This window comes from Micropterus salmoides, unplaced genomic scaffold, assembly GCF_014851395.1.
Source record: "Micropterus salmoides isolate LMB-PRFRI ecotype aquatic unplaced genomic scaffold, ASM1485139v1 Ms_hic_scaffold_1, whole genome shotgun sequence".
In the NCBI taxonomy this organism is placed as follows: Eukaryota; Metazoa; Chordata; class Actinopteri; order Centrarchiformes; family Centrarchidae; genus Micropterus; species Micropterus salmoides.
The window spans coordinates 29,795,065-29,823,063 of NW_024040040.1; the positions used below are offsets into that span (position 1 = coordinate 29,795,065).

At 38.7% G+C, this 27,999-nt stretch overlaps 1 protein-coding gene across 1 annotated transcript; it reads right to left on the bottom strand.

Annotated features, from left to right (window-relative positions):
- Positions 1 to 139: 139 nt before the first annotated feature.
- Positions 140 to 27,973, bottom strand: abcd3a (ATP-binding cassette, sub-family D (ALD), member 3a). Its single transcript, XM_038723702.1, has 23 exons — positions 27,817 to 27,973; positions 25,832 to 25,868; positions 25,615 to 25,713; positions 23,997 to 24,085; positions 21,367 to 21,436; positions 20,268 to 20,365; positions 19,460 to 19,583; positions 18,863 to 18,919; positions 16,857 to 16,999; positions 16,705 to 16,774; positions 16,139 to 16,208; positions 15,463 to 15,560; positions 13,687 to 13,778; positions 8,667 to 8,758; positions 8,488 to 8,560; positions 8,327 to 8,390; positions 8,160 to 8,237; positions 7,947 to 8,012; positions 4,699 to 4,788; positions 4,490 to 4,609; positions 3,158 to 3,262; positions 2,088 to 2,144; positions 140 to 1,684 (listed from the first exon to the last, which is right to left on the bottom strand). The coding sequence occupies exons 1-23, from the start codon at positions 27,924 to 27,926 to the stop codon at positions 1,607 to 1,609; spliced, it is 1,980 nt and encodes a 659-aa protein (XP_038579630.1). The 5' UTR covers positions 27,927 to 27,973; the 3' UTR covers positions 140 to 1,606.
- Between the last annotated feature and the right edge of the window lie 26 nt (positions 27,974 to 27,999).

Consider the following 27,999-nt stretch of genomic DNA (forward strand, 5'->3'; position numbering starts at 1 on the left):
TGCAGTCACAGGAGAGTAACCTTTGACCTACTGAATAATCCATTAGGGAATCTTGATTAAACTGCAATCGATCTTTTTCAGTTCTTATCACTCTCACAACCACCCACAGGCAGAAAAAAAAAGAACTCTTTATGAAGAATTACACCTACTTTTTTTTTTAATGCAGAGTGAGATCATCAGTCTTATACATGGAAAACCATGGGTATAGCTGAGGCTCCTTCTTCACATTTTCACAATAAAGTTACAGTACCGTTGTGTTAGATTGACAGGACAGAGTGGTGTTGAGCAATGGTTGAGGAATGATTTTATCTGAATATTCGTGTACCAGTGATCCATTATCAGATGGCACTTTAGACCCAGTCCCCAGCTTCATAGAGCTCATGTAAAATTGGACATCAACACAGTTATCCAAATTTTGGAAGAACTTTTAATCCCATAACCCAAGAAACAGAATTGTTATTCATGTAAAGGTTAATAATAAGATTCACCATGATTAGCTGTTTGTTCAGTGCAGACCCTCAGTCTTCAGATTTCAGGTAACATGATCAACAATCCAGTGGAAAAGGAAGCTGAATGCAGTTGTAAATAGATTTCATTGTGTTCTGTTTCTTTATCAGCCTCATACAATCTTTACAAAAGTCAGCACTTCTACAATGGCTTGGTCAATGGTAGCAATTCATCAAGTTCATCAAAGTTGAACTCTATGTGAAATTTCCCCATACTACATATCAGATATATAACTATTACCGCATCAAGTCATGTTTTGGTCAGATTTTTTCTTTTTTTCCTTATGGGTATCTTGAGAGACAGCCTTCCTCTAGTGAATTCATATTTTCAACACATTTCTGAATGCCTGAGTTACTGAAATGTTCCTGTTAGTGATTAAATGATTTCCATGTCTCATTACTTAGATGCTAATCCAAGTAAAAAGAGCCAGAAATGGACAGAGCAAAAAATTACAGAAGGAAGCAAGTAGACACTTATAATTCCTTAAGGTGACATGATAATTAACCGTTTCCTTGGAAACTGTTTAAAAAAAAAAAGAAAAAGAAAAAAGCCAAAACTTGCTGTTTGTTATTTTAAGATAACAAGGCCTGAAAATTATTACCAGCCTTGGCTGCTATTATCTTCCATCAGCTGTGGACAGATTACTTGTATAAGTGCACATCCAGGAGGCATCAAGTTGTGCATACATCCAGTATTATTCTGTGCAGGACACAGTTAACTGTGGGACATGATGCCTCAAAGACCTCTGTGGTATCTAGCTTATCTCTACAGGGTAATGCTAACCTGTTAGCTTTGTGAGATATGATCACTTGTGAAGTATACTTCCACCTCCACTCAAATATCTGTTGTGCGCGAGTAAAACACAACCTAGAAGTTGGCAATATAAATTACATGTTTTTATAATCACACTGAACAAAATAATGATTAGACAAGACTAAAGTGATGCTTTAAATAACAGAAAACATAAAAAGGAAACACTGTTGAGTTACAAATGATTAAAAACATTTTCTTGTTTTAGGTATAATTTCTATCTTGAGTGCAGGGAATTAATGGACTGATTTTTCAGAGCAGTGCATTTGTGGCCAACGGCAGCAGTCAATTAAGAGCCAAACTCCACAGTTTCATCCGTGATGGGCTTGAACTCGTAGTTCCCTCTCCCATCCATGTGAAGATAATACTTCATGAGAGAGATGAAAACATAAAACACAAAGTCCGTTAAGAAAGAAAGAAGGCACAGAAAGTAAGCAGTATTCTACAAATTAAACATAAATCTGTCGATGCATGCAAATCTATCAGCTGTCAGACTTACAGAATGTTGGCAAGTTTTATGTGTGTTTAGTCTCAACAGAGTGTGTCTGGTGCAAGTAGATAAAATGTTAAGTATAAAAACCCATTATAAAGAAGAAAAAATAAAATATAATAGCATTAGAAGAGTGTTTTAGCATTCACTAGCATTCAGCAATAGCCGTAAGTGGGCTGACCAGTTCAGTGCCTTGGTCTCTCTCTCTCTCTCTCAAAAACAACATACTACAGGGAAACAGTAAAGGTGACCAAGAGAACGAATGATTTACAGTCATTACCTTGTGGTGCTTCCACAGAGACTTTCTGTGGGACACGGTGAACAAGGTGATGCCCACCTGTGGATCAAAGAAAACACAGGTAGTACTAGACTCCAGTTCAACAAGGTAGAAACCTTCAAAAATCCACATAAACAGGATGTGAATAACTACAACATTAATCAGACATTTGAATTTTCCTAAACAAAAGATTAATAAACATTGGCAGCCTCAACTGCCCTCTAAAATGACCTTGTTTGTGTACCACCAGGTTGTCCTGTGCATAATAACATTTGATGGACTGCTTTATAGCACTAAACCCAGAGGGAAAGCCTGGTAATTACAAATGGTAAAGAGCTGACTTTCAGACTCTAATCTACCTGTGCTAAAGGTAGAGAAACCGTGACACTAAAGTCCACGGCCTCCTCTCACGGTTCTGTGAGACAGAACCATGACATACCCACTCCCCGACTGTTGAGCTCTCATTAAGACAGTGTAACTTTATTTCAGTGTTTCACTACTACTGTTCAGTGTGTCACTACTTGAAGCTGGTCCCCGTCTCTTCTCCCCACGCTCACACTCCCACCTCTGGGGCGAGTTCAGAGCCAACAAAACGTAGCAAAACGTTTTGTTTAATGGAAACGGTGCTGCCTCGAACCCCCTGTTGTGTGCACAAGCGCACTGCATTTTCCTGCCTTTTTAACGACGTTATGTTTACAAACTTTTCACAGCTGATTGGATAACACCTGCGACACGCCCACCAAACAGAAAAAAACATCCCCCGAAGCCCGTTGCACAACGTTGGAAACATGTCGTTCAATCCGTTGTAAACCGTTTTGAGAATGAACTTGCCTCTGGTCTCTCACTGGGAACACACTAGCTTGCCCCACCTCTTCCTGTCTCTCTCTCTCCCTGTATGCTCTGCTCACTTTGTCCATCAGCAGTATGTTTAATAAAGTCGTTACGTTTAATAAACTGACCCGCGAAGTGCACAGCTTGTGGATTGTAACCACCGTGGTACTGAGTGAGACCAGATGTAAACCTAGTTTATCAGAGATGTGTATTTGTGTGTATGACGTGTGGTTGGGTCGTACCGTCCTGCAGTGGCTGTAGATGAAATCCTCCACATCTACACTCACTGCACTGGTGCACTCATCCAGAATGGCAAACTGGGGCTTGTGGTAGAACAGTCTGGCCATCTACATAAATAAACAGACACACTCATCATTTGATAACACCAGAATCATTACCAAACATATAGTGAAAAAAATGCTATGTATAAACCAGAACCATGAAGTCCAGTAGAATTTATTCTTGTTAAAATGTCATGTCTAAGATTTTTAATAGTGAACTCTACAAACCAGACGATAGGTATTGTGGCATATAGACCTTTGACAATAATCTTAAATGATGGTCCACAGTATTCTTAAACATATTCACAGGCTGCCTACTTTGACTGAAACGGGTATTGTGATTGCAGTTCCTCACTTTGACATGATAAAAAGAAAACCAGGCCTCAATTCAACAATGAATCAGTAGTAGTAGTGGCAGTGATTTGAGTACGTATAACCAGGTCTCTAGTTTGGAAAATAGATGGATTATTGTCTGACTTGTGTTGTTAATAATACAAATCATTCACTCTGTCAAGTTTCCTGTACAACCTGTTGACAGGGAGTCGGTGAGTCTTTACTACGAATGTGACAAGAACTGATACTTTGGTACCAAGTTGATTTTACAATCCTAAAATGACAGTACGCCTTTTTCTACGGTATCATAGGTACTGGGGATCCAACACGTGGAAGACAGCGACAAGTACAGCTGCAGCGACAGCTCTTTCTCGACTTGCCAAAACAGAAAGAGTTGTGCATAGAAACCAGGGTGGAGTTAGTTTAGTAATTAACATTGGTCGGTTTCCACTGTTGTCACCTTCACCAGCTGTGTCAAAGCCTCGATTTCTCCTAGTTTTGGGATATGAGAGCTCATTTAGGCAGACGTTTCAGTTGATGGTGCAGTTTGCAGTGCAAAGAACTGAAAGTCTGTCTAACGTGTTACTATAGGCAGAGTTACAGACCGTCTTAAAAGTGCAATACAATCCATTTCAATCGTCATAACTATTGTTTTTAAACATAGAAATCTCAAATCACTGCCAGTATAGATTAGTGACCCTTAAACGTTTCACACGAGTGTTTGTAAAAAAAATAAAAATAAAAATGTTGTCATTTATTTCAAATCACCTTAATCTGTCCTGGACATCCTCTCACAACTCTCCCAGCTGTTAGTTGTTTTTTTGTAAAGTTCAAATGTTTTTGTTAAAGGAATGCATCTCAAAATAGGATTTATTGTTTTGTTATCATGGTACTGAATTGGTATTTAGAATCATAGAATTTTACTGGTATTGATAGCGACTAAACATCCCCAGCCCTTACAGCCATTCTCTGCTTCTCTCCTCCACTGAGGACATCCATCCAGTCCTGGACTGAGTCCCAGCTGCCCTCCCTGTCCAGGATGTGACCCAGCTGAACATTGTCCAGGTACTCCTTCAACACCTGGACACAAGGTGAGGTAAGACGCGATAAGGCATGGAATTACAAACACACACAGACGATGAAAGTGTGAAATATGTGTTGTGTCCCACCTGATCAGAGATGTTTTTCCTCCTCTGGTCTTCATAGGTGTCAGGGTAAATAACTTGGTCCCTCAGAGAACCTAGAGTCATGTAGGGTCTCTGGACAAATACAACAGGTTTGCATGAAGCCATCCAATTATAACATTGTACAGTTTTTATATATTAAATATTAGGGTTGTGATGATCTCGGGAGATTAAAATGTGTTGAGATTTGTTGTCAGGTTAAAAGCTGTCTCGCCAAACTCACACAATTGACACTTTCACACGCTGTCACACCACACATAATATTGCTCACGCAGTTAAAAACAAATGTACAATGTCGACTCGCTGGGCGGATCAACTCCGCCCAGCTGATCAGACAACGGTGTACGCCATGGTAGTAATCAAGTGCACCCGCTCTCACGCTGTGAGTCGCAGCCAGTATGTGACCGTGTAACTGGTAGAGTTTCGCAATAAAAACATCTAAAATCTGAGGCACAAACTTGCCCTGTTTGGGAATGAGAGTTGCATTTTATCAGAGGTGCTGAAGTTAAAAATTGTATGGTGAGATATCTGCCTGATCAGAAGTGTTTTCAGTTAGTTTCCACCTCCCTGTCTCATCCTGACGTCACACACGGTTCTGAGTCTGTGAGACTGTCTGAGGGGGATACTACAAAATCAGAGCAATAACGTAATGCACAGCAGAGTATAGGCCAGGTCGACTTAAATATAAATATTATAAATTGCTATATAAATATTATGACTTCTCCTTTAGTGATGTTAGTCTCGTTATATTCTGACATTTTTCTGAACACAGATATGTGGGAGAGATCCTGAACGTGTAGAAAGTTTTGAACATGAGCAGAAAATCTGCTGAAACACAGGAGCAGCAGATTCAAAAAGTCCACGAGTTTATAGCTGATTAAAGTGATGAAAATTAATTAATTTATCATTGAGGTGAAAATGTGCGACATGCACATTTAATTAGGTTACTTCCCCCAAAAAAAGACCCAAAATAGGAGGGAAGACTAAGTCATGCCTGCATGTTTGCTGACTCAGCAGGGATGATAAAGGAAAAGTTCATCTACAGGAGAAATATCTCTGAAAGCAACACAGAATGTCCGAGAGCTGCACTGCATTATATTCTGTTATATTTTGTCACCTTCAACCAATTTTGTGTTTCCCTTTAAATACATAACAACATTTCCACCATAACTTGATGCAGAAAAGGCAGAACAGTTACTGTTTAATGCTCAAAAGTTTCATATATTTCAAGATTTCTTAAAAATAGTGTTAAAATCTTGTCTCGTTCTCATGAACCCAATATCATGTATGGTCTTGTCTTGTGAGGTCAGTGTATTGTCACACCCCTAATACACACACACACACACACACACACACACACACACACACACAGTACTGTGCAAAAGTGAAGGCAGGTGAGCAAAAAAATGCTTTACAGTAAGAATGCTTTCAAAAGTAGACATGCTTATAAATTATATAAATCTAAATCAAATCAATATTTGGTGTGACCACCCTTTGCCTACAAAACAGCATCAATTTTTGTAGGTACACTTGCACAAAGTTTTTGAAGGAACTCAGCAGGTAGGTTGGCCCACATATCTTGAATAACTCCCCACAGTTCTTCCCAGACAGTGGGGATTGATGATGTTGAGATCAGGGCTCTGTGGGGGCCATACCATCACTTCCAGAACTCCTTGTTCTTCTTTTAAGCTGAAGATAGTTCTTAATGGCTTTCACTGTATGTTTCAGGTCATTGTCATGCTGCAGAATAAATTTGGGGCCCGATAAGATGTCCCTGAGGGTATTGCATGATGAATAAGTGTCTGCCTGTACAGACCATTAATTTTAACCAAATCTCCAACTCCGTTCTCATCAGTTCAAAGCACCTGCTCCCATTTTTTCTGCACCTCAGAGTTCCTGCATTTTTTTTTTGCATATTTTTTGCACTTTTTGTCCACAAGTCTTCCATGAAGGCCACTTTGACCAGACTCCTTCAGACAATAGATGGGTGTACAGTGTTTACCACAGGACGACAGACAACTGGGGCGGTGGTGGTGGCAGGAGTATATTTTCTATTTCTAGTAGCTGATTTCTCACATCAAGGGAAGTAAGCATGAAGTGTCTGTCACCTGCTTCATCTGGCCGACCACTGCGTCTACATTGCTCAGTGTTGCCAGTTTTTTTGTGCATCTTCAGATGAACTTTGATACATCAGGAAATCCCCGTTTACCTGGGAGAGACCTTGCTGATGATGCAGTATAACTACCTTGTGTCTTGTTGCTGCGCTCAGTCTTGCCATGGTCAGTGACTTTTGACAGTAAACTGTCTTCAACAACCTCACCTCGTTAGCTGAGTTTGGCTGTTCCTCACCCAGTTGTATTCCTCCTAAACAGCGGTTTATGTTTCAGATTATTATTATGTTTAATGATTGTCAACCTGGTGATCATTAGCACCTGCTTGGTATAATGTTTAATCATACATCTGAGAATATGCCTATATAATCCCTGGCTTTGTGCAAGTGTTCCTAGAAGATTTGATGCTGTTTTGAAGGCAAAGGGTCGTCACACCAAATATTGACTTGATTTAGATTTTTCATTGACATTAACATGTCTATTTTTGAAAGCATTCTTACTTTACAAATTGTTCCCACACCTACCTAAAATGTTTGCAGTGTTGTAGACAAATGAATAGAAACTCATGCTCCAATTACTTTGCAATTGGAGCCTGAGTCACTTTATGGGCTGAAATGATTGGCCAAAATTGGTTTATCACAAACGTATTGGTAAATATTATTATGTAAATAGAAATTGCAGTCAATAAATGTGTCATTGGCTGCAGATTGGTTCGCATTTAATCTTTCTTAAATTTTTATTTTATAATTTAAATACACATTGTCTTTGTTTTTATTTATTTTTATATATATATATATATATATATATATATATATATATATATATATATATATATATATATATATATATATATATATATATATATATATATATATATATATATATATATATATATATATATATATATATATATATCAGTGTATAGTTGTATTGCAAATATTGACATGTGTCTCACCTTTACAAATACAGATTCTGTCTGGCTTGAAGAAATTTTGCTCTGTCTAGCAATATTTCCTTGTGCATAAACTAAGTTAAATGTTAGCGCTGGAACATAGCTGTTCTGAGGATAATGTTTGTTGTTAGTGGGTGGAACAAAAAACATGGCCTACAGAGTATATTTACCTGTGGTACGTAGAAGAGCTTCCCTCTCTCAGGTTTTGTCAGTTGTCCACCAAACAATGGCCACAGCTTTAAAAAAACATTTATAATTATTTTATACTTAAAAAAAACAAAAAAAAAAACATGTGTAGATTGAACATATGTACATTACTGTGCAGACTATATTGACTGAGTGTGCTTTTCATTACGTCACTATTGGACTGGAAGGTTTCTCACCTCTCCGAGTGCTCTAAACAGAGAGCTCTTTCCGCAGCCGTTAGGCCCACACACGAGAACATTTGTGCCAGACCTTACCTTCAGGGGACAGGGAAACAATGATATGTTGGAATACAATATATCAACTAAACTCAAATAAACATATGGGAATGAAAGATGAGCTTTACTTCAAATGTGAGGTCTCTGATCAAGATGTCTCCATTAGGTGTTGCTAGTGGGGTATGGTCAAATCTGAAAAAAAAAAAAAAAAGGTGATTTAAAGCTGAGCTCATGAAAATAACAATAATATGCTGATGTATATTCAAGTAAAGAATAATAAAAGACCTACTTAATGATGTTATCTTTGTTGATGATTTGACCACTTCCAGGCACCAGTGTGAGCTTCTCTGCCGTGTCTGATTCTACGGCGAATGGAATAAACCAAAAATCTGTTAAGCTGCACAGCTCCAGCTATCTGAGGTGAGAACTCAGCAGACATATTTCTTTACAATTAGGAGTCATGTGTACCCTTCTCCTGCTGGGAGACCATGGTGCGTTCATATTTGCCAGCATTCAGCTCCTTCAGGACACTCATCAGTTCAGTGATACGAGCTGTGAATCTGTGGGGGACATCAGATAAACAAGTGAATTCATCAGAACAGCTCCTGACACTCTCATTTGAAAGGGACAATATTATTTTATTGTTTCCTTAGTATTGTAACAGGGTAAGCTTTATTTTTATGTTTGAAACTTCAACAAATCCTTACAAATATAAAATAACCTTTGTTTTGTTTAAATGTCTTTTGTAGCCTATTCCAACTGAAGTTTTAATACTTGTACTGTCACTTTAAGAGGTGACAGTTTTTTTTTATGTCAATGCTACGCAACTCTCAGTCCACGCTGAGTGAGAAGGTGGACTGATGACCTCTGTCCACCTTCAGAGAGAGAGACTACATACCAGACAGCATTTAAATTATTTTTCTGACTTACAGAGACACAACCAATATACAGTTCCAATTAAAAGAGCAACTAGTAGCCGTTTTTGGTCTGGGTCCTTCCTTCAGCACCGCCATAGAACAAAATGCAGATAACACGGATACAGTCTCACACATAAGACTGCTGCGGGCCAGGCATGCCCGTGTCAGTGGTGCCGTAATCTTTTGAGGATTGGTCTAAAGATCTACGTCAGCTTGTTTACCTAGGGAGGCTGCCATCACTAACACTGTGCCCGGCCTTTGGCCATATAATTAGAATATCATCAAAAAGATGATTTATTTCAGTAATTCCATTCAAAAAGTGAAACTTGGATATTATATTCATTCATTACACACAGACTATTATATTTCAAATGTTTATTTCAATTAATTGTGATGATTAAAACTGACAACTAATGAAAATCCAAAATTCAGTATCTCCAAAAATTTTAATGTTACTTAGACCAATAAAAAAAAAAAGGATTTTTAGAAATGTTGGCCAACTGAAAAGTACAAACATGAAAAGTATGAGCATGTACAGCACTCAATACTGAGTCGGGGCTCCTTTTGCCTGAATTACTGCAGCAATACGGCGTGGCATGGAGTCGATCAGTCTGTGGCTCTGCTCAGGTGTTCTGAGAGCCCAGGTTGCTCTGATAGTGGCCTTCAGCTCTTCTGCATTGTTGGGTCTGGCGTATCGCATCTTTCTCTTCACAATACCCCATAGATTTTCTATAGGGTTAAGGTCAGGCGAGTTTGCTGGCCAATTAAGAACAGGGATACCATGGTCCTTAAACCAGGTACTGGTAGCTTTGGCACTGTGTGCAGGTGCCAAGTCCTGTTGGAAAATGAAATCTGCATCTCCATAAAGTTGGTCAGCAGCAGGAAGCATGAAGTGCTCTAAAACTTCCTGGTAGACGGCTGCGTTGACCTTGGACCTCAGAAAACACAGTGGACCAACACCAGCAGATGACATGGCACCCCAAACCATCACTGACTGTGGAAACTTTACACTGGACTTCAAGCAACGTGGATTCTGTGCCTCTCCTCTGTTCCTCCAGACTCTGTGACCTTGATTTCCAAAGGAAATGCAAAATTGACTTTAATCAGAGAACATAACTTTGGACCACTCAGCAGCAGTCCAGTCCTTTTTGTCTTTAGCCCAGGCGAGACGCTTCTGACGCTGTGTCTTGTTCAAGAGTGGCTTGACACAAGGAATGCGACAGCTGAAACCCATGTCTTGCATACGTCTGTGCGCAGTGGTTCTTGAAGCACTGACTCCAGCTGCAGTCCACTCTTTGTGAATCTCCCCCACATTCTTGAATGGGTTTTGTTTCACAATCCTCTCCAGGGTGCGGTTATCCCTATTGCTTGTACACTTTTTTTCCTACCACATCTTTTCCTTCCCTTCGCCTCTCTATTAATGTGCTGGGACACAGAGCTCTGTGAACAGCCAGCCTCTTTAGCAATGACCTTTTGTGTCTTGCCCTCCTTGTGCAAGGTGTCAATGGTCGTCTTTTGGACAGCTGTCAAGTCAGCAGTCTTCCCCATGATTGTGTAGCCTACAGAACTGGACTGAGAGACCATTTAAAGGCCTTTGCAGGTGTTTTGAGTTAATTAGCTGATTAGAGTGTGGCACCAGGTGTCGTCAATATTGAACCTTTTCACAATATTCTAATTTTTGGGAGATACTGATTTTGGGGTTTTCATTAGTTGTCAGTTATGGTCATCAAAATTAAAAGGAATGAACACTTGAAATATATCAGTCTGTGTGGAATGAATGTATACATTATAGTTTCACTTTTTGAATGGAATTACTGAAATAAATCAACTTTTTGATGATATTCTAATTATATGACCAGCACCTATATTTCCATGGACTGAGCTAATGTACAAAAAACATAGGAATAAGGAAAGAAGAACTTCATATACATATTTCCATGTACTGTACTACTGATTACTAGGGGTGTGACAAGACACTTAGCTAGCGAGACATGAGATTGTGTTCACGAGATCAAAACGAGATTTTAACACCTGTTTTTAAGAAATCTTCTATGCTGAATGAATTTTAAACATTGAACACTAATTTCCAGTACCAATTTATGGTCGAAATATTATTTACGTAAATTCAGGTGGCAAATGAGAATTTAAATTCTAACAGAACATAATGTAGTGCAGCTCTCAGACATTCTGTGTTGCTTCCAGATTTGTTTCTACTGTAGATCAAACACTCTTGTAATATCACCCCTGCTGAGTCAGCAAACATGTAGGCATGATTTGGTCATCCCTCTTTCTTGTGTCTTTTCGTTAAATTTATTTAAAAAACTACATATTGCCCCTATAAAAAATATGAATTCCCATCAAATGCTGACATTAGCCTCGTAGTATGTCAGAGAACACAGATATGTAGAAAAGATATGTGCAGAAAGTTTTGAACATGAGAAGAAAACCTGCTGAAACATAGGTGCTTAAAGTCCAGGTCGTTTATAACTGAATTAAAATGAATTAATTTATCATTGAGGTGAAAAGATGCCAGATGAATATTTAAAGAGGTTACTTCACCAAACAAAAGACAAAAAAGAGGAGGGAAGACTAAATCATGCCTGCATGTGTGCTGAGTCAGCAGGGATGATATTACATGGGAAATTATCTACAGGAGAAACATATCTGAAAGCAACAGAATGTCTGACAGCCATACGGCTCAATATTCCATTAGTTTCTATTGGCAATTTGAGCAAAGGGTCCACCAGTAGGTGTATGCTCTCTGCGGTTCAGGTTCGGGAGGTTTCCAGTCGGCCATATCCTCCTGTATGGCTAGTAACGTAGCTAGTTTGCAATCAACCATGTCTATTACTACTCTTTACTGAGCAATTGTGTAACTCTCTTAACAAATGTCACATCACTGGAGCTATTTTTATTCATTTCCGTAAAGCATTCGATACAGTGAACCACCACATCTTGTTAAATAAACTTCACTCATTTGAACTGTCTTCATCTGTGATGGAAATGCTCTCTTCTTATTTGACGAACAGGTTGCAGACAGTCAAAATTAATCATGTCATACCTTTAGTTTGTGACATGGGCGTTCCACAAGGCAGCATTCTTGGACCCCTACTTTTTCTTTTATATATCAATGATTTCCCTCGAGTGTGTAAACACTCAAAATGCTTACTGTATGCTGATGATACCTGATTTTTCTCTCTGATTTAAATCTTAATGTCATAAATTCCAAACTATCACTTGATCTTCACTTGCTACATGATTGGCTGAAAAGGAACCATCTGACCATTAATGTAAAGAAAACTGAATGTATGTAATTTCATTCACCCAGAAAAAGTCTTTTTACTAACTTTATTACTTTTGCAAACCAAGAAATTGTCATCACAAAGACCTACAATTACCTTGGTGTGCTACTTGATTCACACCTTAAATATCTGGAACACATTTCTAGATTAACAAAAAAGTTGAATCAGAAACTCTATATGTATAACAAGATTAGGTCATATCTTTCGGTTTCGGTTTCTGAAACTTATCTACATGCCATTGTGTTTTCAACAATGTCCTACTGTCTTCCAATCTGGTCTCTTACCACTAAGGACATCACTGAACCAATAGCACGACTATATTACCGAGCACTTAAGATACTCCTGTACTGTACTCCTGTACACCATGACATCACTGTGTCAAAGGTGACACAGGAATTCTATTCATTCTACTGAACATGATAAATGCATTCCCTTTGTGGAATAACACATTCTCATCTTGTGGGAAACAGTTTCTTGAATGTGGCATGAATGGTCTGTTTCTCCCTCATGTTCCCATGGACAATGAGACCACTACGCTTCACTAGGTCAGTCTCATAGGCACTCATTCCAGTTCCATCATACATAAACTACTACGGTCAGAAATCTGTTTTTAGTCTTGTTTCCCCGTATTTAATGTTTCTCTTGTTTGTATCTGTCTAGTCAATAATAATGTCCTGTATAAATGTGTTGAAATTGTGTACATTGTTCCATGTTGCTGCAGAACAGGAACCTGCTGTAAACCAGTTTTTAAACTGAGTCAGGCCCGTTTACTGTAACTAAATTGTTGCTATTAAACTTTTCCTGTATAATAAATGAAATGAATGAATGAATGAATGAATGAATACAAGCAAAGAGAGGGGTATCTAGAGCACAGCCCTTGGCTACCCAGAGGTGGAAGCTACAAAATCCAAGATGAAGTAGCCTGTACTTTGTCCTTGCCTCCAACTACATCAGTGTCTGGGTCAAATGACTGTGCTGGATACAGGAAGAACTGCTTGCTGAACTCAATATTGCATGCACACAGTAGTTCATTTCGTCAATCGACTGCATGTACCATCAACACTGACTGGACATCCACATAAAATGTAGTGAATTTTCCATGTAACGGCCAAGATGCTAATTCATGACATGCATTGTGAATTACTGACTTTGTAGCCAAGAGACGAGAAAAAGGACTAACATCTACCAGATAAGACTAATATAACTAATATATCTATATTTTTAAATCACTTCATGAATTATTTGTTGGATACACTTTGTCACACTCACCCTGAGAGGCGGGTCATCTCTCGGCCAGCCAGTACAATCCTGCCCAGGGCCTGGGACATTCTCAGAAGCATTCTCCCACTCTGGTAGTAGTCCTACAGGCCACACAGGTCACATCAGTTCTTTTTCATTCCTTACTGACTGCCAATGACAGTCAACAAAGTGGATTTGTCTCCTCACACACACCGCGCACATCAAGATCTTATTATGAACAAATGGCACGTAGGCTATGAGGGATCTTCCTGGATAGCACCTCATTTTTTGTGCCCCCAAAGGAAAATACCCAGCACCAAAATTATAACAATTGAGAAAAAAATAGGCCCGAACGCTTCAATGTGAAGCTAGTGCTAATAGGAGAGAAAACAGCCAAGACTCTAAAAACTTAGCGACCTGGTTTTCTCTGTCTCTCCTCTGCTCTCTGACTGACTTCTGTGTGTCTGTTAGACCGAGGCTGTGGCTGAGCTACACAAACACGCAGGGCAAAGACAGGAAGAAGCGTGACTTTGGATGCATTAAAAACTGAACAGCTGTGAAAATTTGATTCACTGCTTTGTTCACACAACGCTTCATACATTCTAGCTCGCTCGACCAGCTTTCTCTCGCTCTCTGCTTGGGGCCGTCTGTGAAACGTTGGTGCTTGGGATTCATCCTCTTGCCTATGCATTCCCTCCGATCTCCCTGAAATCACCCACGCTTCACAGGGTGAGACTGTTGGATTACACGGTCCTCCTAGTGGCCATTGACGATATGGTTCTCCACACTCCTCAGTATGTTGGAAGGGAATCATTGGCAGCTCCCAGTGAGGAGGTATCTCCAGCTCTAGCTGGACAGGAGGGTTTAGCATCCGTCTCAGAGTCTCCTTCAACATCTAACTGACCTTGAGCCCTCAATTTGTGAGATCTTACAGAATACAAGGGCTCTTCCACAAGGATGGTGTATAGAAACGCCAGAGGCTGGACTCGAACCAAGAAACCAAGGAAGCTAACTGGTAAAACCTGCCCCCTCATATGTCATCCGTCATTCTGGGGCCACACTAGTATCAGCTATTCTACCATTGGCTTCTGCAGCTGACCAGAGGTCCAAAATCATTCACTTTGTTTACTCCCACTGGCGGTCAGGAAGGCGGTCATCTGTTAAACAGAACAAGTGTTGTAGGGGTAACCATAGTTCTGCGAATTCCTGGATGACTTTCAGTCATGCCGCTCTGAGCCTTTTAGGGAGAGAAAAATCTAGGCTATGCAGACATGGTATCAAAAGCTGGGACGCAGGTAGCCTACAGGTCATACACGGAGCTTTGTTTATATAAGATCACGACCTGAGCAGAAGGTGAAAAGACATATACAATTTGTTTACTGACACTGGAAGTCATCCAGGCATTCACAGAACTGTAGTAACTCCATTACGTTAAACCTCACAGCCCCCCAAACATTACTGCAAAGCAAGCTGTAATGTTTTATACGTGTTTTCTATCAAGGAGTCATTGGTGTTTTTCACTATGAGTAGATGCCACTGGAATAAGATTATTGTCAAAACCACCTTATTTCTGTGTGCTTATGCAGTTGTATAAGTGGTTTCAAAAGATTGTGCTACAATAACATGGCATCTTTACATTTCCATTCATTTATTCCAGTACGATGAATATCTGTAATCTTAAAAGTCAAAACTGTCTCAGAATCAATGCTCTCAACAAAAGATGCATTTCTATTTTATAGTTTTGATTTTTAATTTGCAACCAATAACCGTTTTACAAAGCAGGTGTGTGTGCGAGCTTTCTCTGACCTCGAGCAGCTCAGAGTGTGAGCTGTGCATGTGCCGGGGGTGCGACAGGTTTAGGAATGGCCGGCTCACGACCAGGTAGCCCACCACAGTGGCCACGTCTGCAGAGAAACAGCATGTGGTCACATAAGGAACAAAGAACACATAACTCAGCAGGTAGAGTGGGTTGTCCACTTACTCATCCACATGTCAAACTGTTCTGAGGCAAGACACTGAACCCCAAAATTGCTTCCATTGGTAAGCCTGTGTGGTAGCTCGCTGCCATCAGTGTGTGAGAATGTGTGTGAACGGGTGAATGAGCGGCAAAAACCTTGTAAAACACTTTGAATAGAAGCACTTTATTTACCATTTAATTGGGCCCAATTTTATTAATATGGCCAATTTTACAAAATTCCCCGTATCATAACAAGAGACAATGTTATTGACTCTCACAACTTTCATTAGCTATTGCTATTTTGATTAAGAAATAGCTTTATACTCCCATTTCATGGGAAAATCTGTCTCAAAACCAGTTGCTGAAAGGGTGTGTTGAATAAAAGTTTATTTTATCCTGATTGTGCATTATTGTAAAGGGAACATTTTTTTCTTCTCGCTTACATTTGGTACAGCAGGGCCAATTAATAAATATCATGATATGATCTAAATAGTGACCATTAAAGAAAGAAATATATTTCCTTACACTTGGCAATTATGCTGTCCACAAATCCCATCGAGAAGCGAAAGAAGATGAAGTTGTGCAAGTGGTCCACCTGGAAGACAAAATAAATATGTTCACATTCTGAAGCTGAGAAAGCAAACAGTAATGTTCCTTTCAGAAGAAAAGGTCAGATTAACCTGACGTTTGTCTGTACAACACGCTGCTGTCCCTTTCCTCTTATAGCTCATGTAGGCAGAGCTACTGTTCTTTATTTTTTATTTCCACACGTTTTCAACTGTTCAAAGCATTGAATGTAGATGTTGCATGTGTCAAACTGCCTTTCAGTAAATAGTACAAAGGGGCAAAAGATTTTTCCTGTGTAACACAGCACCGCTGTACAGTACAATTTAAAGAGTAACTCAACACCATGTGAAAATCTTGTTTTAGTTGACCACCAGTGCTTCATGTCTCACCTTGCAGCAGTGATGTCCAAGTGTACTCCTGTACACCATGACATCACTATTCATTCTACTGAACATGATAAATGCATTCCCTTTGTGGAATAACACAGTCTCATCTTGTGGGAAACACTTCTAAACTGTACCTACCAGTTTCTTGAATGTGGCATGAATGGTCTGTTTCTCCCTCATGTTCCCATTGTAGAAGGCAATCTCCTCACTAAAGAGACAGAAAAGCACAATGTAGTGTTGTATAAACAGTTGTACAGTAACAGAGCTTGAACAGTTGCTAGTTTGTTAACCTATTGGTGATGAGGCGAGAGTTGACGTAGCGGTACTCTCCCTCGTAGCGCTGCTCGGTGACTGTCATCTTGCCTATGGGCCTCCTCAGTCTTGTCAGGAACAGACCTGAGATCAGCAGGTAGGTCATCATGATGGCTGGGCCCTAGAGAGGGAAGGTGGCCACAATGAAGTCACTTCCCGTTTAGCACTGTGGTAGAGACCATGGTGGCATACATCTCTCTACCATTTCTTCAAACTCAGGGCCCAGTTGGTTTACAAGTTACAATAAATGACAAAAGACAAAATATACAGTGGATGTTCTTACTTACAACATAAGATGTAGTTTACCTCAGAGCACAACCAAGTCCCAAATTCTCCCCTAACTCGTTCTGATGTTTCAGAGCGTAACAGTAAACTTAAAACATCAACAGGAATAGCTGTTTGCACTGTAAAAAAACGGAGTGCACCTTTCACCACCAGAAAATATATGTCCCCGTGTAATATGGTGTATAGCATTGGTGAATCTTTGTCGGGACACCAAGCAATGCTTCAAAACACATTTTGTCCAAAACAAGCTGCAAAATGTGAAGAACATAAACATGAAAGTTTTTTTTTTTTTTTTTTTTAAAGTGACCACTTTAAACAATAGGACCAAGGGTAGGGTACATACAGTACATACATACATACAGAACACAAAACAAGCAATCCAACTGATCCCCTTACTGTCGTCTAGTTTATTCATTACCATTATGCATGCTCAAATGCAGACTGAGTGGCATACAAACTCTCTCAAATCAATTGTTGTCAATATATATCCATACACGTGGATGCCCGCACATGGGTCTCCCCAGACCCTCGCGGACTAGGGCAGGAAACTATGAATAAACTCTGCTGGACAAGACTGAAACAATCAGTTTTCTGATTACTATGCAGTGGGAGGAAAACACATGCTGTTGTGTGTTTTGCATTTAATTGTGATGCAGTATATGTAAAAACTACAGTGGCTCTGCACCTTAAAAAACACATGTAAAAATCAAGAAAACATCTTTATCAATTTGACAACACATGTACAGTATTGAGAAAACTGCAAGTAGCACAAACAATGGACACTGTTTCCAGGGGACACTAGAAAGTGATGAACACAGCTTCTACACAAACTTGTTATTGCCATTGTTTGCTAGTCATGAAGTTATTAAAGTTGGCTTTATTTATTTAAATTTGATCCAGAAAATTGTAAAACGAGTCAGAATAAAAAATTTTTGCTTTTTGAAGGCTTTTAAAAAAAATCAAGTCTTATTTTAGTTTTTCCTGTTATTTTTGTTCCTTTCCTCCATTGTGTGCATGCACAGTCTGATCTGCAGTGTGCACTTAACATCGCAGGAGCAAGCAAACTCAAAGAAAGTTTGTAAAGCATCTTTGAAATTTTAAGGAACTTGAAAAACAATTTGTAAAATTATTGCTAATGACAGATAACAAACAGGGGTATCAGTGACGATAGGACTGATTATGTTGTTAACTTAGGAGTGCACATAAATAGAGTTTCCTATAGCGTGCAAGGTTTCCTGAATTAAAGGTGAATCATTTTTCATCCCCAGATATGTTTTTAAGCATGTGAGTTTAGACGGCTAACCTCTGATGTACTGTGAGTATTCTAAAGTCTTGTACATACTACACAATTTAAAGCCTGATTTGCCAGTTGCCAAGCTTTTTGACAAAACGTGGTTTGGAGACCAGCCATCAGGTGATAGAGTCGTCATTAGCTCGTGTAGTGTGTGACCCCCACAAGAAAAGGCTGGTTTTCTGTGGGAGATGTAAACTCTCTTTGGGCTTTTTCACTTTGCAAACATATTACATGCACAAAAAAGGTATATAACTCACTAAAGGAGAGGGGGAAAAAGGTATAATATGACCTCTTTACTACCTATAAGACGACTTCAATAACTTCATAAGCCACAACCGTGGCAACAAACTGTCCTTATTGTATTTCCATAGACAGAAGAAAACATGCATAAGATAACCTGCTTACCTGAGCACCGATGGCACTTGTCAGCTTGAAGATGTATAGACCTATATCCAGCAGAGGCTAGAGGACAGACAGATTTAATAATACTTTAGAATTTTTAATTTTTTCCTGAAAAACTGTTCTCACTGATTGGTATATATTGCTCTTATCAATTCAGTTCAATCAGAGAAGCACTTCCTGGGCCAGCAAAAACTGCTGGGCTACCCTTCCAGTTTTCCGATTTGCCCTGCACTCATCATGCACACTGCTATTTTCCATGGCAACAGGAAACTTAGGTTCTCATATCATCATGATGTATTGATATTGTTTCTGGGAATCAAAATCATTTGGGAAAATCTGGTTTCAGATGTTCTCAAACTGCACCTCTGTAGGCACTCAGCGTGCCTACAGTGCACACTGCTGAGGCATATGAGCCTGTGGAGTGTCATACAAATGAGTTATCTGCTTGGCATACAGAGTGGTGATGCCACTGAAGCTCATTTCATTCTATGACAAAGACTTGCACAGCACTTAAATCTATTAATCCTAAAATTCTCATTCACTGTGCAATCTAGAAGATTGCATAACATTACTCAGCTTAGAGCCAACAAAGTTTGGTACCTTGCTGAGGTTGGAGTAAAGGTCCACCACACTGTTGCAGAATCTCTCCACATCCTGTGTCAACAGCTGATCTGCATTGGCTATCCGGTTGTCCAGGTTTCCCATTTTGTAGTAGGTGAAACCTCTGAAGAGCCAGAACACATGTTGAACACTCAAAGAAGCCAGGAAACACACAGAACACATGCTTCTACTTTTGACTGAACAACGAGAAAAACCAAGAGCTTAGAATAACTACGTGGTTCCTTCTTTTACCATAGAACAAGTCATTATGTTGCAATTTACTGCTAAATTGCATCTGTCTATGAAACAAATCAAGGTCCCTAGGTTGAAATCAGCCAAACTGGGGTTAATTGTGTCACTGACGTACTTTCAGATTTTTGGTTTGATGCTGACACTACATTTGTGTGTCTTCTCTAAAATACCTTGATGATTGTAGTGAAACAACATCAAAAGTTCTGGGATAAAACGTTGACACAGTAATACAGTGTTTTACATTGTATATTGTCGCCTTCTCTTGGAGGTCACCCTGTTTGTGCCTCTTCTTTCTGTTGGCACCAACTGAAGAGCACCGTAAAATTAATTACAGGGCTCGAACTGACAATTTTTGTGGATATCAACTAATGTGTTGATTATTTTTACAATTAATTTAGTGAGAAAATTGGCCATTACAATTTCCCATAACCCGTGGTAATGTCTTTAAACTGCTCATTATGTCAATGTTATGTTAAGATAATGCATTAACCAGACAATATTAGGTCATCCTGTTTGATAAATTACGTAGCAGCTTTAGTACTGCTGTAGTACTTACTGCAGGTACTGGTCGTACAAGTTCTTTGTGAGCCTCTCACGGAACCTCAGCTTCAGCTCGTTTAGACCCAACTTCAGGAAGTTGTTCACCAAGGCTATCTAGAATGATCCGTCACACATGAGATACATGCACCCAACTCTCACAATGAGCTCATTGCTTCAGTACAGCTGCACACATGACAGGTTTTAGAAATCTTATAGTATACATGCAAATCTTTTTGTTAGGTATAGGACAGGAAAACATGCAAACGCAGAATATTTAATGTGATTTTACAACAGCAATTTAATTCACAATTTAAAGTATTAGGCTGGAGATAATCTATGTTTTCTTATTGTCAACAAAACAAAAATGGATGTATCGTACTAAGTATTGTGTGTGTATCCAAAGCCTGATATATAGTATATTATTCGTCTGTGCCATAGAGCTCCATTATTGTCCAAAAGCTATTAAGAACCAAAGGAGGAAAAAAGAAAACACACACACACACACACACACAAACACGTGTATTTTGACTCAATCCCAACAAGTTCTTCCTGTTTGAGTAACGTTTGTTAAAAACTACAGTGGACAGCTGTTTATTATTAGTAATTTTTTTTTAAATGAAACTGTATATTTATGTGCCAATTTTAGAGATGTATGTCTATGTGCCACAGACAAGGTACTTCAGTCAAAGTATTGAGAGATGGACTAACATATTGCTGTTTTGTCTTTTAATGGGATTTGTTGACAATAAAAATATAGAATATTGACAGCCTTATCATTTAACATTGAGGCAAGTATATTTGCATTACAGTGATACACTGCACGTTAGCTCAAAAGAATAATCATGCCAAATGGTAGCTTTTTGGAGTGCATAAAATGATTCAATGAAAATAATCCACTATCACCAGGAAATTAGCAATTACACAAAAGACAAATGTTTTTCATATCAAGGTTTCCTATGTATATTGTTAACAAAAGGTCAACTACCCAAAACTATGTGCAGATGTATGAACTTACACTGAACTACAGATGTGTGACAACAGAATAATAAAATATATATAGAAATTGAGATCACACTAAAGAGTGTGACAAAATGAACAAAAAAAAATACACTTACAAGTGGCATGAATTTGATAAAGCTGAACAAGAAGGTCTTGAAATCTTTTGTCGAGCGACCGATAATTGCACTGCAAACCACAACATGCACAAAGATGAGTAAACAATGCCAACAGAGTCAGTGAAACAAATACTGAGACTTGATAAATTTAATTTCCTTTTCATGTGGGACCAGTGCAGCTTTGCTAAACTGCTCAAAAACAAGAACTTCTGGTTGAACTTGAAGCAGAGTATGAATTATTGTACTGTGATGAAACAGATATAAACACAGGAATACCATTCAATTTATGTATTCCATGTTATTTTTATGGTTCACACTCACTTTTTGGACATTTGGATTTTCCTTTTTACTACTGAACTGTATTGTATATTGTAACTGTAGTTATGATAAAATTGGTGAATGCCACAAATTCTCTTAAATTGTATGTCACTTCAAAATGAATCTGTAAGTACAAGCGGTTCTTGGATGAGGCACAATATCTGTGTGGACTGCAGTTTGTGATCAGGACCCTGTAATCAGAATAACATACTTGACAAATTTTCCCTTACAAAAAAAAGTGTCCCTTGATTGATGCTAAAGTAGCTGGCTGCCCCCACCTTGCATCACTTAAGGCTAGTTTAAACAAACCGTTCCAAATTTTGTTTTTACCGTCAACACTTTGACATATAACTGGTACCAGTGTTAGCTGATGAAGTAATGTGGCATTTGTAGTATTTTGAAGATAACATTAGCAACTCAACATCAGGGAAAACTACATTTAGCCCGATTAATTAAAATCAAGAAAAAGTTAATTCCTGAAACAGGTTGCTTAATAACATCAGCAGAACTTTTGATGTTACGAATTAATATACATTTCAGTGAAATCATAAAACACATAATTTGAATGAAATTCCATGTGAATCTTTTCCAGTTAATGGATGCCAACAATATAAATTATACCACCTGATTAAACACATAGTTCAGTATTATGGCTGGGAAAGATATGTAGACCTCAGACATGATGTGTGTGAAATGTGATGAAAAAGCACAACATGACACTATTACAAAGCAAGACGTTAAAGCTACAGTTTTAAGCTGGGCATACACTGTATGGTTTGAGAAATCTAACACACACTGTAAGAGTCAATCGTCTGCAATGTAAAGCCAAAGCTCATGATTTACGTGCTCACACTGTACAGGCTGATGGTAAAACCACGACCTGAGTGCTCACACTGTACATGTATAAAACGGACCGTCGGCCCCTGTGGAACGTTCTGGTTATTGACAATTGTTAATAAAGATTTGTTTGAAAGCCAGGTAAAATCTAGTTGCCTCGATCATCTGCGATCCTGTGTTCCACAGCTTCAAAAAAATTACAAAATAAAAAAGGTGAAGAGAATTGGATGTATGCTAGCTATGTCTTACTCTATAGACCGTTAACTTGATAGCTATAGCTAGCATCATGTCGCCATGCTATTTTCAGATGCTATTCACGACTTCATGCAGTGAGAGAAAAAGGCCCTGATTGTGGGGAATTGACACATGGCTCTGCTCCAGCTGTGCGACAGCCTTTTGACAGTCGACCAAAGTTTCTGTCATGTCCGAAATTCATACAATGGCTGTTCAGGAGCAGGCGATCGGCCCTCGTTTCACACTGTACACTGCCCGACAATCCTGAAATTCAGCTCTAATCCACCTCTAAAAGTACAAATCCGTTCCTAAATGGGCTCAAATCGTACAGTGTATGCCAAGCTTCAGTGGTTTAAGCTTAGTTTTCCACATCTATGAGAATCCAGGTGTTGAACTGTTACCCCTGGTATGACTGATATGTAGGAATAAAAGTGCTTCTTGAATAGACTGATGTCTCTGCTTATAATACCACTGTGGGAGAATCAAAACAAAGTAATTAGTTCCTGCAAATAATCCAACAGCAATGCATGATGGAACACCCTTCCCATTTTCAATACTATGGTACTTAAGAAAAAGATAACATGTCTGTTTCAGCTGCATTGGCTTCAATATTTTTTAACAGATTGATACCATGACTGACTTAAAGATTATTATTGGTATGTGGCAATAACTGATGTTTTTAGGCTACACACTTTGGGCTACAACCTCCACAGAAATGTCAGAATTTTATTCTTTCTTAACTTTGTGGAATCTGGAACCAGGGTCAGGACTTTGTATCAGCACTAAGCATTGCAGTAACAGTGTAATGGCGAGTCAAGTCTATCAATGACCAGCAGGAACATGCAAATGTTTCGAAAAATGGTCAGATAGTTCCCAGTGAATATTGAGTAGTATTTTTGATAATGGTTTTTATGTTTTGAGTAGCACAGAAAAAGTTCTATTGTATTGGGGTTGAGACAACTTTCAGAGGCGGAACAATCAAAACTTTGCACACAAAGCAAAACATTTTCATGGCTATATACCACTGTTTGTTTTGGGGGTGAAATGAGCCTCTAAAATCCAGCGTGCTGAAACAAACTAAACAAAAAAACTGTTCTGTACATAGTACATACTATTCTACGGTCAGTCAGTGGTGGATTTTGGGTGGACATTCAGAACCGATAGGATTGACATGGCTGCTACATGGTGACAACACAAAACCCACAATATGCTTTTAAAGTAATGAACTGGAAAATCAAAACCTTTCGATCATGGTGCCGTTCTGGATCATCCATACATCACAGTAGGTCCTGGCCACCAACATGGCGGCGATAAGGATAAGGTAGCCAGTCTGTGGTGAAGACAACAACCACAGAATTAGTAGAGCCTTAGTAAAGCCTGTAAAACACTGCAGATCATAAAGTACTTTATTGTCCTGCCCTTGACTCTGCTCATATCTACTGAAATGATCGCCAAGTGGCTGTGGCCTTGGGTTATGTATGTGACTGATGTGGTTGATGTATGTGTGTCAAAGGGCTCTTCTTTTTGTTTCACATGTTCTTATCAACATCGAAGAGGTCATACTGACCTCCACTAGCAGATCGGATGCTGTACAGATAGAATTATAACTTTATTCAGTAAAGCAACAAAAACTCATCAGAAATCACATCAGAATCAGTATTTTGAGGTTTGGATCCTAAGAGAAGTGTAATCACTGTTAGGATAAAGTAAACTATGCAAGACTGTCAAATATAATGCATAATCAAGATTTATAATAGGACGTTTGGTTTTTCCTAAAAGCTCCTAACAAAACTACAGTTCACCTTCAAATATCAAAACAACAGCAGTGAGCTGGGAAAACATTGGGATTTGTGGTGCTACACTATGCTATCATACATTGACTGGGTTGATATTATCGGACAATATTCATTTATCACAGATATCTTTGATCCCGCTTCTGGGGACCCAAGGCATTTTCGTCCACACAAGGCCACTTTGGGCTGTCCCCTCCTAAAGGGTCTGCGGGCGACCGAAAACAGAACCAACACATGACAAAATCAATTTAAAACATTTAATAATAAAAAATAAAACACAAATTATGTTTCTTCATCATTATTATTATACATTTTTATTTATTATTATTATTTTAATTGCCAGTATTCTCTTAGTTCTGTTTGGTTCCCCATAGCTCCCCACCAGCCTCGTCGGTCTCCTACTCTGACAATATAAGACACAAACACACGCAATCATGTGATTTTATTTTTCTATGGTTACTGTTATGTATTTATCTTTATTGATCCATTTTTGGTTTTATCTCGTTTCCCCCCATATCATCATGTCAATGTTGTGAAATGTACAGAGGAATTTCAACTGTGCCAAATTGATGTAGTTTTACATACAACAGCTATTCCCAAAAACTTATTTCTAAGCACCTCATAGCTTAATGACTGATGTTTTCATGTGTCATATTGTAAGATGAGAAACTGAATAAATAAACATCAGACTTTAAAAAAAAGAAAAAGAAAAGAACTGTTAACGTTGGAACTTATCAGTACTAAGGTCTTAAATAATTAAGCCATGGGACCAGTTTAATCCCAGGTTTCAGTGCCCATCCCTACATCTACACTCTCCCTCTTTGAAAAATCCTGATTCTATGAATATGCAAATATTGTTCATTTAACTATTTGGTTTGAATCAGCCAGCTGGGATGCCTCCATGTTGTTGAGCATATAAACTAAAAAATGTACTATCCCTGAGATCTCTCCAGTTTGTCTAACTATCCTACACTGGTCTGGATCACTACTGGAAATATAACATAGCATAGTATATAGTATAACATAGTAAACTCAAAACCACCCTAACAGCAGTTCAATGTCATACCTCCATGCAGAAAACTCGAGGTACCATGATCCGCAGAATCTGGAGGGTTCGGAGGAAGAAAACTTTGTCCACTGCTGCACGGTCTTTTCTACTATCTTTCTGTATGAAGAGACATAAAGATGGGCTGTGATACAACTACAGCTAACTATTTATGACAAATTTTGTGAAAAAATTATAGGCTCCAGACACTCAAAACATGAAAGACTGACTGACATACCTCATTGTTCACCACTAGATTTGAGCCTCCTTTTATACTGCACAGAAAGAACAATAGTTAAATCAGACATATTATGTTGTGGAATTAAAGATATTGATTAAAGGTCAGTGTGGGGTCCTTAATTAGGCATGAATGTGATAACATTTTATAATGAGATTGCCTTTCCTTTAATGTCTCTGCTTGTATTGGAGGATTGTAGCCAACGATGCAAATCAGTGAACTTGGTAATGCATGCATGTGATAAAATAATATAATTTAATAATAACAACAACAACAACATGATCTGACAATGTGTGGTCAAGGTGCAACAGTTACTTATTTTGAAATTGAACATGTTAGCATGCTTACTTTTGGAATTTATTTCATGCTTAATTTTGGAAAATCAAAACATCAAAATTTGCTTCATCGCCACGGTAACGGCATTTGACAAATCCTCAAAAGCTTTGCAATTTAGCATTGCAGAGGTCTTATGATTGCACTGCTCCAATTCAGAATTCATCGGATTAATTCTGTAGGAGAAAATTGGTGTGATTGTGCCAGGTTTTGAGAGTTTTTGAGCATCCATAGCTGTTTTAAGGTTAAATGGTTATTAGGGGGCGCTATAGAGCCATCGTGCACCCCCCAAGCCTAAATGCAACATCAAATCAAAATATTTACTGGTTCAACTGTTGCTATTGAGCAATTTTTCACACCCATACATTGAACCATATCTGATGACAAAAACATGCCTTCTGATGCGTGTGCCAAGTTTCGTGAGTTTTCAGGTATCCTAAGCCACTCAAAAATGCGTTACCAAAGTAAAATAATAATAATCCTTACCAAAACAATAGGTTTCTGCGATATGATTCACCATTTGTAGAAACGATCAATTCTGCGTCGCAATTTTCATTGTCAACGAAAATCGGAATCTGAATCACGATGATGTGACATTTGTTGGGGTCTGCACCAAACAAACATGTTTTCTTACATCTGGAGAACAAGATTTGTAGACAGGGACATCTCTGCAGCACTAGAGCACGAGTATTATAATGCTGTTTTGTCACACATTTTACCTTCATGAAAAAACTGCAGCTTCTGCAATTTGGATATTTCACTTAGTCATAATGCGATTTCGTTAATATTTCTGTTAATTGTGCAGCCCTACTAAAAATACAGTGAATGTAATCACACAAAGTTAAATTCTTCAATTATAGATTACAGTCAATCCCAGTGCCAAGGTCTATATTGCCTAAGGCAATTCATTTTTTGTAATGATGCTGTAGATACAGTAACTTATACATTCTTTTGAAAGACTTGTCCCAGTAACGTTAGTTGCAAACAGTATTGCATAACAGGGATAGCTTGTCATTTTCTTCATGAATTGTTCTTATAAACGTATTTTCATAGCATTTACAACTACTTACATATTTTAGAATTCAGAAACATATTTGATAAAGTGGCTTATAACAATTGTGAGCTGTTGTGCACTATTTTTAAAGGTGGTTTTTACCTGGTAACGTTAACGTTACTCCAACTAAGTTAGTTGAGTTTGGCGCATCTAGTTATTCTCTCCAAGGGAGATAATCGATTTTTAGAACAATGTCAGAGATTAAAATAAATTAATAAATTCTATCGACAGCTTAACTTTACACGCAGTCAGAGCTCAACATAAAGACTTGACGATTAAGTTATTACCAAGTTAGCCGAAGTTACACAAACTGCCAATTAATGGATGTGCAGCAATCTGTGTAATGTTAACTGTGTTTATGATTGGAAAACATCAACGTTTGTTGCTTGTACTGAGTTGACATTTGAGCTGGTTGGATCAGTGAGCAAGGCGGCCAAACTGCGCAGAATAAGAAGCCGCCTGCTCACTAAAATGGGAATGAAATCAGGAGCGTCCCAGCAGCAGGTCGCTGTCAACTGTCAGACTGGGGAGCTAGCAGCTGCTAATTAGCATCCTGACAGAAAGCAAGTCTCAGCATTCTATACTGACGCACACTTACCTGTTCTGTTTGGACGTCCGTCTTCTGTGTTTTAGCAGGTATAAAACAAGCAAAATGCCGCCCGCTATGGAGGAGTTTTTCGCTGTCACATATTTACTGAAGGCCGCCATGTTTCCAACACAACGACCGGTTTATTTGCTCGAGGTCTTCTTCTTCTTCTTCGCGCTTGGTTCCTTCTTCTTC

Excerpts from the sequence above, each read along its gene's own strand:
- abcd3a (XM_038723702.1), bottom strand. The coding sequence starts at position 27,926 with ATGGCGGCCTTCAGTAAATATGTGACAGCGAAAAACTCCTCCATAGCG. Across the intron at positions 8,759-13,686 it reads GAGATGACCCGCCTCTCAGG|ATTCACAGCTCGTATCACTG; the intron begins GTGAGTGTGACA and ends TGTCCCCCACAG. Across the intron at positions 8,391-8,487 it reads AACAAAGATAACATCATTAA|ATTTGACCATACCCCACTAG; the intron begins GTAGGTCTTTTA and ends TTTTTTTTTCAG.